The 12,694-nt window shown below is 36.0% G+C and overlaps 1 protein-coding gene across 4 annotated transcripts in view; it reads right to left on the bottom strand.

The window, feature by feature from the left end:
- Positions 1–12,283, bottom strand: part of LOC149206589 (structural maintenance of chromosomes flexible hinge domain-containing protein GMI1-like) — a 220,269-nt gene extending 207,986 nt beyond the window's left edge. For all 4 annotated transcript variants that reach the window (XR_016251933.1, XM_089393746.1, XM_089393747.1 and 1 more), the window contains exons 1-5: positions 11,465–12,283; positions 11,216–11,248; positions 10,916–11,002; positions 10,717–10,772; positions 8,921–9,004 (exon numbers count right to left, since the gene is read on the bottom strand). Coding sequence is in view for 3 of the 4 variants with exons in the window: in XM_089393746.1 (XP_089249872.1) it covers positions 8,921–9,004; positions 10,717–10,772; positions 10,916–11,002; positions 11,216–11,248; positions 11,465–11,716 (512 nt within the window). In the remaining variant the exon portion in view is untranslated. The remainder of the gene's footprint in view (positions 1–8,920; positions 9,005–10,716; positions 10,773–10,915; positions 11,003–11,215; positions 11,249–11,464) is intronic.
- Positions 12,284–12,694: the final 411 nt, after the last annotated feature.

A 12,694-nucleotide genomic window follows, 5' to 3' on the forward strand; every position in this document is an offset into this window, starting at 1 on the left:
AGAACAACTTGATGCATTAAGGAGGATATTAGAGGAAATCCAAAGACTAGGTTGGGTCTTGAGGAAGAAGCCAATGAAGTGGCAAGAGATACAGAGAAGGCTACAACAAAGGCAAGTAAAGTGGCTGAGGGGAAAACTCAAGGAAGTTGAGCTAGAAATGGAAGAATCCATTTGTGAACCAGAACAAGGATAAATTTTGGGAGAAAGTGAAGATGAAGACTTGAAGGCTGAAACTTCAAGTGAGGCCAAAGGGTCACATGGTTTTAAATCTGACAATTTGTGTGTGTTTACAGGTAAAACATCTAAGGAAGGACAATTTGCTGATATTGTCATGAAGAAGAAATAAGACCAGCAGAATCTAAATTCTGTTTTGGAAGAAGATGAGATAGATAAGTCTCATATACCGCTGGAGAAAGATATCAAGCAACCAAGTGAAGGGCTTGAAGAGATTGAAGAGGAGACAATCGAAGAATTTCTGAATCGTATAAAGGATTTAGAATAGCAAGGAGATATGATGGCTGAAGCATCCACTAAGACCACAGGGTCTTATGTTCTTAAAACTGATGGTTTGTGTATTATGGCAGGTATTGCAGGAGAAAAGCAACCTTTTGAAGATATCTTCAGAGGAGATGAAGATCTAGAAATAAAAGGTGACAAAGAAAACTTTTCAGAAGAGGAGGAATTTGACTGCATACAGAAGAAAAGGTCTATGGATGAGTCTAAAGAAGCTGTCATGGAAATGAGGAATCAGGATCTTATTCTGATGAAGAATGAAGAAATATTGTCTTAGAAAGGTAATCAAATGAGTTTGATTAATGTTATTGATGAAAAACAAATGCAGGAGAATGTTAATGAAGATGATGAGACAAGAATAACTCTGGGAGAAGAGTTACAGGGGGACAACAAGGCAAAATGTACTGAAGAAGAAGGACATCTACTAAAAGATGTTAAGGAAGAATAATTCTATGCAGAAGACTTAGCAAAGGGAGAAAGGACATCTGATGATCTATCCATAACAAGGGAAGGTATGGAGATCTGTGTAAAATTTCCAAAATCTACTCCAATTGAAATTATTGAGTTGTATAGGAAATTAGATTTTCAAAGAAGGGAGTTGGAAAAACAGAGGATAGATGTTCAAGAAAGATTGCTGAATAAGGAAAACAAAAGAATTGTCATGAATGACAGTCACAAGAGAAAGGAGATGGATATGAAAGTTCAGTAGACTGACACTACAAAGGAAGGAGTTCACTACAGTGGACAAGGGCAGGAAAACATCATTAGGATAGATGGTGTGGAAGAGAGGCTAATGGATAGTCTCATGAATTCTTTTGAGAATTCAGAACAACATATTGATGTGTCGACAAAGGAGAAAGAAATAGAGCAGCAAACTGAATTGTTGCCAAAGGAAAACAAGGCACAACAACCTTATGTTTTTTATTTTAACAAGTGTTCTATGAATGCAGGTTTAGTTGCAGATGCTAGAAGAGATTTGGCACAGATGAACAGAGAAATGAAGATGAAAGAAGAAAATTCTAGAGAAGAATCCAACCCATGGAAAAAATATGTTAAATTGCCGGAGAGAGTGCTGGACAGTCATGATTCAATCATGAAAGAGGGTAAGGATGATAGGGAGGTAGTTAAAGTCAGCATAGAAGTCAGCAAAGCAAGCAAAGGAAAAGTTGGAGCAAGCAAGGTAGAAATCAGAAAAGCAAGAGTCAACATAGGAGTCAGTAACAACAACCTGAAACAAAAAGGAGGCAGAAATATGAAGCATAACATGAACCAGTTCAAAGATGTGCTAGAAAAAGAGATTAAAGAAATGTGGCATCTAATGATAAAGCAATCCAAATGGAGAAAAATGGTAGCAGCAAGAAGCATGATCAATCAGAGTTTGAACCTGATTGACAAGAAGAAGAAAATAGAGCAAAAGACAACAGAAGTGCAGTAGCAACAAGGGAACAAAGCATGTAGACAGCTACTAAACAAAGTGTGGGATCCAAGAAGACAAAGACCATAAGACACATGATCAAGAGATCGTGAATATTTTCTACTTTTGGAGTCTGATGCAGGAGCATTAAACCCAGGAGGAAATCATTGTAATTAAGTAGACATAGGGGGTCATGTATTTTTAGGAAGTTGGATTCCTAAGTGTCAAGTTAATGTAATATTTAGGGTTAAAGTGATTTAATTAGATGTGTGAGAGGAAATTGTAAGTGCTCTCAAATATATGAGAACATGAGTGGTCAATAAAGATAAAGAGTTAAAAATCAAATATAACTCTTTAAGCAGTTTCATGATTCTAGGAGCGAGAGAGAGTTTATAGGCATTAATTGAACCTAGAAGTGGACATAGAGGACCGAGAGGATTTAGGAGTCGATTCAGTAGATATAGGAGTCAAACCAAGATAGTTCAATAGAACTCCTGACACATATGTAAGCCTACGGGCAGAGTCAAGGGAGGCCATTGACATTGAAAAATAGGCCTGTGCGAGACAAAGTAGTGTCGAATGTAATCTTTTCTTTTACAGATATCTATATATATATATATATATATATAGATACAGAGTTTATCCCTAATTGTGTCAGAGTGTGTGAATCGTGTGTTTATGATTGATTATGGTGTGAACTCATAGGTTTTGTAAAAGAGAATTGCAGACAGAGTTCTGAAGAATACGCAAAGGAGAGAACGATTTGGAGGAATCGTAAGGGATCTTAGAATCCAATTGAAGAAGCAGAGTAAAACTCTAGAGAGAAGGAGCGAAGTTGAAAATTCAAAGACTCAAACCCAGAAAGAGTTGCGCAGTGAAACAGCAGAAGGCCGAAATCTTTTGAAGAAAATCGGACCACAAAGGAAAACTAAAGAAAAGGTGCAAAATCTAAGTAAATAGGCGGACAGAGATGGAGTGGTAATGCTCATCAGCGGTTAGATCTGTGAGATCAACGGTCCTGATCATATCACATCGGCGTAACCTTTTGGGTATTATCGGTCCTGACCATCGAAAGGAGCAATTGCGATAAAGCGATACATCGTGGACCGTCGGATCGAGAATCCAGATCGACGGTGCAGATGCAATCGACGATCGCATGTCGGAGAGGTCAAAGGGTTGGTTATAGTGCTATAACGAAGGACGATACACCGATAGCGATAATGCGCTAATCGGAGATCCGGGTGATCGAAGCGCGGCGATAAAGGTTTGAAATGAGAGCGGAACCAATGACATATATAGTGGCGATTGGATAAGTTTCGAGATCCGCTATATGTGTTCGGAGCGGAAGTTCCATGTATTCCCTTCATATTATGTTAAAGTGTTGAAACACTTCCGATAGTCGCATATCGGAGGTGAAGGGGTGATGAGGCACATGTGTAATGTGGCCTGTGAAAGTCCCGATAGGCAATGGAAATTGCGATGGAGGTAGCCTCGGGGTCTGTGCAGAGGCTGTATAAAGTTGGAAAAAGGTATGGTTTGTGCATATTTTCCTTTGTAAAAGGGTTATAAGGGAAAAAAGGCGATAGAGCATTTTATGCGATAAACATATATTAGCCAAGGTGTAAAAGGGGAAGGCTATATATATATGCAGCCTAAGAGCTTAACCTAAGGTTTTTGGGAGGAAATGAGTCCCGATAGGAGGGTTTTAATTCCTGATAGAAGGATTTAGATCAATGGAGGCTTGAGGATTAGTTTAAGTCCCAATAGAAAGTTTTGGCGGGGTGATTGAGTTCCGATAAGAGGGTCTTAACCATTGATATTATGGAGATGTGACTCCTTTGTGAGTCAATTACCTGGGACAGAGGTATTTATGCATATTTATGCATAGTGGGAGTATGTGTGGGGGTAACCTTGCACCAATTCATGCTTATACCATTAACTTAGCATGCACTACTTGACATACTTCTAATGTCAACAGACTCACCATATTAAATTTGACTCAATATGAACATTAGCATCATATAAATTAGACTTATTCAACAACACTTGGACTGTAAATATCCTAAACAATATGAATACCACATTGTGACCAAAATATAATGATAATTAATACCAATTGTGAATACCTTTGAGATCAATGATGCCAATTGTTTAATGAATGACAATAATACCAGTTGTTGAGCACTTGATAACGAAGTGTTCTCCCCTTGTGATCATACTAATATTCATTCTCTCTACAAATTTGAAGTTTGATTCCAATTACTAATATAATAGTCTAGAAGCATCACAACAATCATACCATTCATCATATTTGAATCATAAATTATGATCATTCAAACAATATTAATTTGTAGCAACACCATAAACCTTTGTCTTCCATGCTTATCCTTAAGCAGCAAACAACTAATACCAATTGATTATACTAATTATTAATTTAGTATTACGATACCAAAATCCTACTTGAGTATACTCCCCCTATAGTTATGCTCTCTCTTCGTCATTAAGCAGATCAAGGAAATATCGACATTAAGCAGATCATCTTCCATGTTATTTCATCACCATCTATACTCAAATTTTTAATCTAATTTGAAAACAACATCAAATCAACCAAAAACATACTAATTGAGTCCTTTACAATCAACCACAATTCTTGGAAACACCAATCTACTTCAGTAATTTTATAAACTATAGAAAAAAAGGGGCATACTTCCGTTAACCTTGAGATGCATTACTTGGCATGTTCCTTAATTCTCTTTGCATCTATCCTTTCTGATTCTCTTGAAGCTAGCATCTTCTTTTTAATGAAGAGTAACAAGCAATCTACTCGCCCTGATTAGATTGTCTCCCTTTTTCTTTCACACCTGGGTATGTTGAGTTTTTACTTGGTCAACACCATGCGTTGATTTCTTTCACTGATATGGTACTCTTTCCTAACTGAGTGACTTCCTTCCATAGTTTGGGCATACAAAACACTGGCCATTCCTCTTGATAGCACCAATTAAATCCAATTTGCAAATTACATGTTGCTCTTCTTTCTCACTTTTTGTGCTTGATTTTTGCCTATGCTGCGTTGGAGAATTGACTAGGATACTATTGATTCTTTTATCTAATTGAATTATTTGTCTATTGCAACTTATAAAAGAGAGCTAAACCACAAGAATTTCGGGTTCTAGTCTGCTAATTTTCTATTGATAATATTTAAAGCCAAACACTGGTTTGTGTTTCCTCCAAGCACCATTCGACTTGCCTCTCTTATTATTCCTACAGTAACTCATGTGTAGTTGTCCTTGGTAGCTCTCCACATGAACCATATCTCTACTTGAATTGTTCTCGAAAGAAGGTGTATTCTTTCCAAGTTTAAATATAGTTTCTTTGTGCTTATAATTTCCACACATGTAGCATTCATCATTAATTTGAAAAAGGGAAAAATATTTTTTCTTACTACAACTTCTGCTCATCCCATTTCTTGCACTGATACTCACTCTCCTGGCGCTTTTGGGCCTCTGATAATTTATCCTTTGAGGGGAGAAGGTTCTCTATGCATGGTTGTTCGAATTTCTTTGAGAAACTCGTTGTTATTGCTGAAATAATGCATTTCACTTATGTTGTTGCTACTTCTTTGAACTCTCTAGACACTTGGAGGCAAATTTCCATGCATTACCACAACAAAAACATATGAGGGGTTGCACACCTTAGTATTTATCTCTGGAACTCTGTTTGTCTCCTTGTGGCTGTGTTCTCTTCTATGTGGCTACAATTTTGTTAGGTCTTTCTTTAACAAAGATGGTGGGTCCTTTTGATGCTACTGTTGATTCACTTTCACCAATAAAACTTTTCCTATCCTAAGGGGGGATTTAACTACCTCAAATTTCATCGAAAGCTTCAAAACTCTTTGCATGCTTATGATATTTCAACAACTTCTCTTTTAATATAATAATATCATATTCCATTTTCTAATTTGATATCTGAAACTTCTTGATATCCTCAAAAACTAATATGAGTTTCCTTCTTAAATAATTTTTTTCTTTAATATCTTCCAACTCAATAGAGGAGCTGCTAGATTCACAACAAGTGTCTATTTCGCTCACAACTTGTTTAAGAACTTGTTCCCTTTTTTAATCTAAGAATTCTTTTGCTGACACATGAGATATTATATCTTCTTCTCTACCATAGGTTGACCCATTATCTTCTTGAGTAGTATTTAGATCTACAATTTATATCAAGATAGATCCTTATTCACTACTACTAGATGAGCAACTCTTTCTTTCATCAAAACTTGTAGTTAATTAGCTTGAAAATAAATTGCCTATTGTTCTACAATAAGAACAAAACAACAACTTACTTGTAGATTGCAACTCCTTGGTGTTATTTATATGTTGATCAACAACTTGGCCTCTTGATATAGGGGAATCATCCTCTGATTCATGACCTTCAATACTCTTTGAATCTTTGACTAATCCATTCTTCAGATAAAAGCTCTTGACATCACATGCAATTTGTATGTCTATAACATATATGGATTGCAACTCATTGCATATCTCTTTAGTAGTCTCACATAAAAATAATTTCTCAATATCTGACTTGGGCAATCCTCTTAAGATTTCCTCCTTGGCTTGTTCATCAACCTCATTATCTATTAATCCATTCTCCACAGATAACCATATATCAAAATCAAGAGCTTACAAGTAGATTCTCATTCTTATATTCTAGGTTTTATAATTTTACCCATTCAAAAATGGAACTCCAACTAAGGTAATCCAATCCCAATTCTCCATGTTCCCTAATCTTCCTTGTTAAATTAATCCTGAAGGAACCTGGTTTCTATGATGCCAATTGTTAGAAACAATGGAAACCATGACACTAATAGGGGGGTGAATCAACACTGTGACTAAACTATATAAATCTTAACAATTTGCACTTTTCAATTACTTTAGCAACCACTCATGTAATAATCATCATAACTCAATCATTTAAAAAATAACATCATTGTCATTTTCATACACTTGCGAGACATATATAATACATCAATATTACTTTTATTACTTTGGAAAACACAAGATACAACTTGCTATTACATCATTACCCCACAAGCTTCCACTTATAGGTTTATCAACTACTACTAAAAGGAACTCCCATCCCTCCTCATTTATTAGCTACTATTGAAACGGACTATTGCCCCTACTCATTTATCAATTTCCATTGAAAGGGACTACTGCCTCTACTCATTTATCAACCACTACTGAAAGGGATTGATGCCCCTTCTCATTTATCATCTTTCCTTGAAAGGGACTACTGCCCCTACTCTACAAGCTACCACTTGCTTGACCTCCTTGATTCATCTTTCATCCATTTTCAAACTCAAATAATAAAGGCCATTTACTTTCATAGAACAAATAAAATTCTCCTAAAAACAAAATACACAACCACCAAAACACCTTCAACAATCATTGATCACTGATCAAACCACCATACACATCAACGACATCAATCCTTACAAATTTGCTAATTTCACCCTAAAAGAATCTTTGCTGAATACACCAAAACCCATTCACCAATTCTTTCTTTGCCTTCTCATATAATTTTTAGACACCAAATTTGATATTTGATCCACCCCCAATGCATACTAACATTATGCATCTCATTGCTCCAACAACCCGTCTTTTTGGTCATTCGAATATGCTTATAAAGAAATTTTACTGATATTTTTAGTTCTTTGATATTTATTTAACTTCAACTCTTCATCATGCATAAATATTTATTTTTTCTTTTCCTGGTTAAACATGTATTATGAATGTGCACTTTAAGTCTTCTAACATTACTCACCTGTTACTGCAAGAAAATGTGAGTTTAACTCCTCAAAATTTACTATTATGGAATTTTATCAGGCTTTAACAAAGCTTTTTAAATATGCCACATGGCCAAATTTAACTAAACTGCTAAATATTTCTTCATGCTATCCACAATGCCAAACACTGCTGCCAACTCATTCATTCCTTCTTTATATTAATTTTAGTGCTATGTTGTATATGGCATGAACACCAAGTTTAAATTGTCAACTCGGTTCATGCATAAGCCTTTATAATTAGCCCAAAATCACTTTTTTTTAGACCCAAAGGGCTTTAAACTATGTTGTTGACTCATTCACACAAAGGCCTTTGACTAAAGGCCCAAAGTTTTTTTTAACTACCATATATAACTTTGTTGGGTCCATTTCTCTTTAGTTCTGAGGGATTCATTCAACATTGCAAACACCTTTGCACCTTCGGTCACAACGCAAACAAACAAGTCCTGATGCCTAGCCTTAGCCCCTAACCTTTCATTCCTAGCGCAACTTTATAAACACCTATGGGGTCACCCTCGTGGGGTTACATGTCAATTGGGTCTGCCACTCTTCACTTGTGCTCAGACCATTGGTCTTTCACTGCCTTGTTGTCCATTTCTATTTCCTCTAGCTCAATTACCTCATCTCAAACATAATACATGATATTAAAGGAAGTCTATGGATGGTAGGATTTGGAGAAAATTCATGCTAAGGAGCCAACCTTCAATCAAATATTATGACCTATAAAATGACTTGAAAATGGACTCCAAGCAACTTTTAAAGCATTAGTTTCCATCGAACCTAATGCACTTGACCCTCACATTTGCAATCATATTTTCAAAAATAGCTAAACAACAAAAACTACAATTTAAAATTTCAATGCTTATTAAAATTTTATCAAACTTTAGAGCCATGGATAGAAGCAATAGTGTGATATTTCTAAAGCACTTCAATGAGAAAACAATGGATGAATGCCCAACCTCTGCATCTTACAAAAAGCTATAAAGGAGATGCATAAAACAATAAGAATATGTGGACAAGTTCTTCTGACATTGTTAAAAACTTGGAAGTTACGAGTAAGTATAAATCCTAAATAATAAACATAAAGAAAGAATTATTTTCATCCCTTGAAATCAATATATTAAAATCACAAAAATGAGGAAAATACATACCATTTTGCAATGGAATTGTCTTTGCTACCATCCATTCCTTGGCCACTATCAAAAATTGATACCTCACCATCTTGGAGATTAACACTATAACAAGAAACATAAAAGAATTATGATCCAAACCAAATAAGCGTCACCAACACAACTACTAATGCAACAAGAAATATATTTGATATCAATTCATTAAAAAAGAGCTCAATATAATTAAAAAAATTATTACATGTCTTTATTTAATTTTAGGCTTACGAGTCTACCATATAATTAGTGTGCTTTCAAGTGGATCAAAAGCCCATCTCCATAAATGATTGGAATATAAAGATTAAAACCATGTAATGTTCATAATTTCAATGAGGGACAAGTGTTCACAAATACCCAAAAAACATGTACTATTTATAAGTAAAAATCCCATAGAGAGTATAAATTTAAAAAGTTATTTCCTCGAAATATTGACCAATAAATTTAGGGGGATAGATGCAAAAATGCCACCAAATGACAACCTTCTTTAGATTCGAAAGTGCAAATTTCAAGTTCAATCTTTACCCTGTGTTGTTGGAAAAATAGCAAAAAGCCACCAACTATTCACCCAATCAAATACCCTAAAACATCATGATACATTGTTGTTGTGGTCCGTAATGCCACCATGGAGGGTAACTTTAAAAGTGATGGATAAAGAATAAATGCTCTTACTAGGCTTTTGAAGCTTCGGGCTCCTATTTCCCTAGTGAAGATTAGAAGAAGCGTACTGGCTAGCAAAGTACCTTTGATTCAACCCCAACAAGGATTCCCATGCCAAATCGAGAGGTTTATCATGATAAAATATTGTAATTTCACCAGAAATAATACCTTTAGAGGTCAAGGATAAAGGATAATAGTTGTTACTTGATTTTGAAGCCTGAGGGTCTTCTTCCCCTCATGAGAATTGGAAGAACTTCAATGGCTAGCAATGTACCTCCAACCCCTAAAAGATTTCCCATGCCACATTAAGCGGTTGCTCTTTCATAATTTCACCACATATGGTAGCTTCAAAGGTGGAAGATAGAAGATGAATGCTCTTACTAGGTTTTGAAGATTGGGGCTCCTCTTCCCTATGAGAAGACTGGGAGAAGCTTTAGCGGATAGGAGAGTGCCTCCATTATGAACCCGATAAGGTTTCCCATGCAAGCTTTTGATAGAAAATCAACGGAAACGAAAAATTGCAAGCTTTTGGTAGAAAATCAAAATGCAACATGAACTTGAATAAGTATTTATATAAGCAATGAAGAAATAGAACCAAAAGCTGAAAAATAAACAGAATTCAAATAGGGGACAAATGGTTAACGAACAGAAGCGGGCAATGCTCAGAGAGAGCAGAGAACTGCCAAAAGCAGGAAGAGGTACAGCAAGAACAAAGGTTAGACAATTAATTTAATGCTTTTTATGTTTTCGTATAAACATTGCATAGGAAACAAGATGAGGAGGCTAAAATGAACAACAAATAGAACATAAAATGACATAATTATATTATACAACAGAGTACATAAAAGACAAAATGCAAGACAGATCAGAAAAGTAATACCTATAAATAGAACATAAAATTACATAGTTATATTAACAGAGTACATACAAGATAAAATGCAAGACAGATTAAAAAATATTACGTAATGAGAATATAGGCAATGCAGAAAACATGGCCCATGGCCAAATTTAATTGAGCTCATACCACTTGATAGCACACTGTTGAATTATAATATTATATATAAATAACTAGATATTTGAAATAAACAGTCTATAGACTACAAAAAATTGCCAGAACCTTCTACCTTATCAATCGCCTTTCGCCAGTTCCATTAGCCCATACGGCTTGTAAAGGGTTGTCCTATTCAAAGGAAATACACTGTGTTCGTTAACAATTAAACTTATAAAATAAATAGACCCTAGATCGATACACAAGAAGTCATTAGTCATTTCTCAGGCATGGAAAAACTCAAAATACTTTTATACAATGAGTACTCCACGTACAATCAAATCAGCTAATGCTGTCTGGAAAGTGTACTCCTGGGGCAATTCCACTAAGAGATGTGGTTCTGGAGTCACATTCCACATGTCCTGTGAAGAAAATCAACAATCAATCATTCCAGTAGTGATCTTCCACAAGGTTATCAACTCGCATTGGAATGTTATACTTACAAATACTGTTACCTGATTGGCGTGGAAATTTGTATTGTTTTCGACGAGCTTTATTTAGGCATTGTGCTCTAACGAAAACTACATACAAATTTTATAAATTAAAACAGAAAAATGCTAAATACAGGGATTTACCTGATATGTGTGTACACTGTTTATACCACCATCCTGTCAAACATTATAAAACAAAAAACAGAGGAAAGAGTCATGTATGCTTACCATACAAAGATAATGCTGCTAAATACTTCAAAGAAGTCTTTGTTATACCAGAATGCAGTTTGGACAAAGCACAGAACTCTTTTCAAAGCACACAAATAACTACGTTTTGGTTTAGTTATTAAGAAAAACACTAAAAAATAGCTTAAACGAAGTTCAGAGCCGAACCTGCAGGGCTACAATCATAGTCTTGTTGCGAGAAGCCTGGCCGATGATCTTGCCATCTTCAATTCGCTCCCCCATAGCATCCTCTACATATATCTGGGGTCCCCAGTGTATTTTCCTTGACCCCTTTTCGACTAGTTCTTTCTCAGCCTGGCGTCGTACGGTCCTAACAAACTCGGCCACCGACATAGTCTCGTCAGGGTTCTCCAACTCTAGTGTCAGGTTAAGACCATTTGGCAGTAAAACCCTGAACATATATTTGTTCACTTCCCGCTCTGACTTGAGCTTCTTCCTAGGCACAGTTCCAAGGTAGCCCTCATTGTTCCAAGGTATCCTACTGTAAGGCTTGCCTTCAGACAAAATTAGCAAGAATTACCCCATGCAGCGACCTTGAATTACTTTCATTTGGAGAATGTATTGGCTGGGGTAGATGTATCACTAACTTCTCAGAGCAAGTATCCATGTACAGCTCAAACCAAGTTCTAGCACTCCGCAAAGTCTACAACGCTCCGCTCAGTAACCTCAAAACCACTCTCAGAAAACAACAGTTTCCTTACGCGCAAGCTTTTTGTGTTTAAAACCCATGCAGCAACACTCATCAAAACCAAAAAGCTGCCTCTACATTCCAAAAAGCTAGCTCGGAAATGTACTAAAAAGAACCTGTCCAAGGATTGGAACCGCAGGCAGACTACAGTGTGACCATTTCATGAGAATTCAGAGACAGAGAGAGCGGCTGAGTGAGAAAACCGTAACAATGAACACAGAGCAGGCATTTGTACAATGAACAGAGAGCAGAGCAGGCAGGGAATAAATGATTGAGGAGTAAAGTGAATAAAATAATGGAGTTGTCTATAATGCGACTTTTTGAGATTCCGGTGTCGGAATCCGGCGGAAGAAATTGAGATGAAATCATGATTTGTTACAGTTAAAATGGTTTTTTAACTGCATATTCGGATTCAGCACCCTCAAAAACCCCTGGGACGCTTTCATTGTGCATAAACTAGTTATCAAACTTGGATTTCAATAAATTAATGCCGGATTTTCACCGGAAAAAATCAGCGGAAAGACTTTCAAAAAGTCGCGTTAAAGACTACGGCTAAAATAATATTGGAAATGAAAGCTCGCGTGTGGGCTTTAACATTATTAATTAATGTTAGTCTTCCACGTCATGATTCAGAAATAATAATTAATGTCAGTCTTCCACGTCATGATTCAGTCTTCGCGTGTGGGCTT

Source organism: Pinus tabuliformis, chromosome 1_2 (assembly GCF_031772625.1).
Source record: "Pinus tabuliformis cultivar Carrire ecotype Pingquan chromosome 1_2, CPIR1, whole genome shotgun sequence".
Taxonomy (NCBI): Eukaryota; Viridiplantae; Streptophyta; class Pinopsida; order Pinales; family Pinaceae; genus Pinus; species Pinus tabuliformis.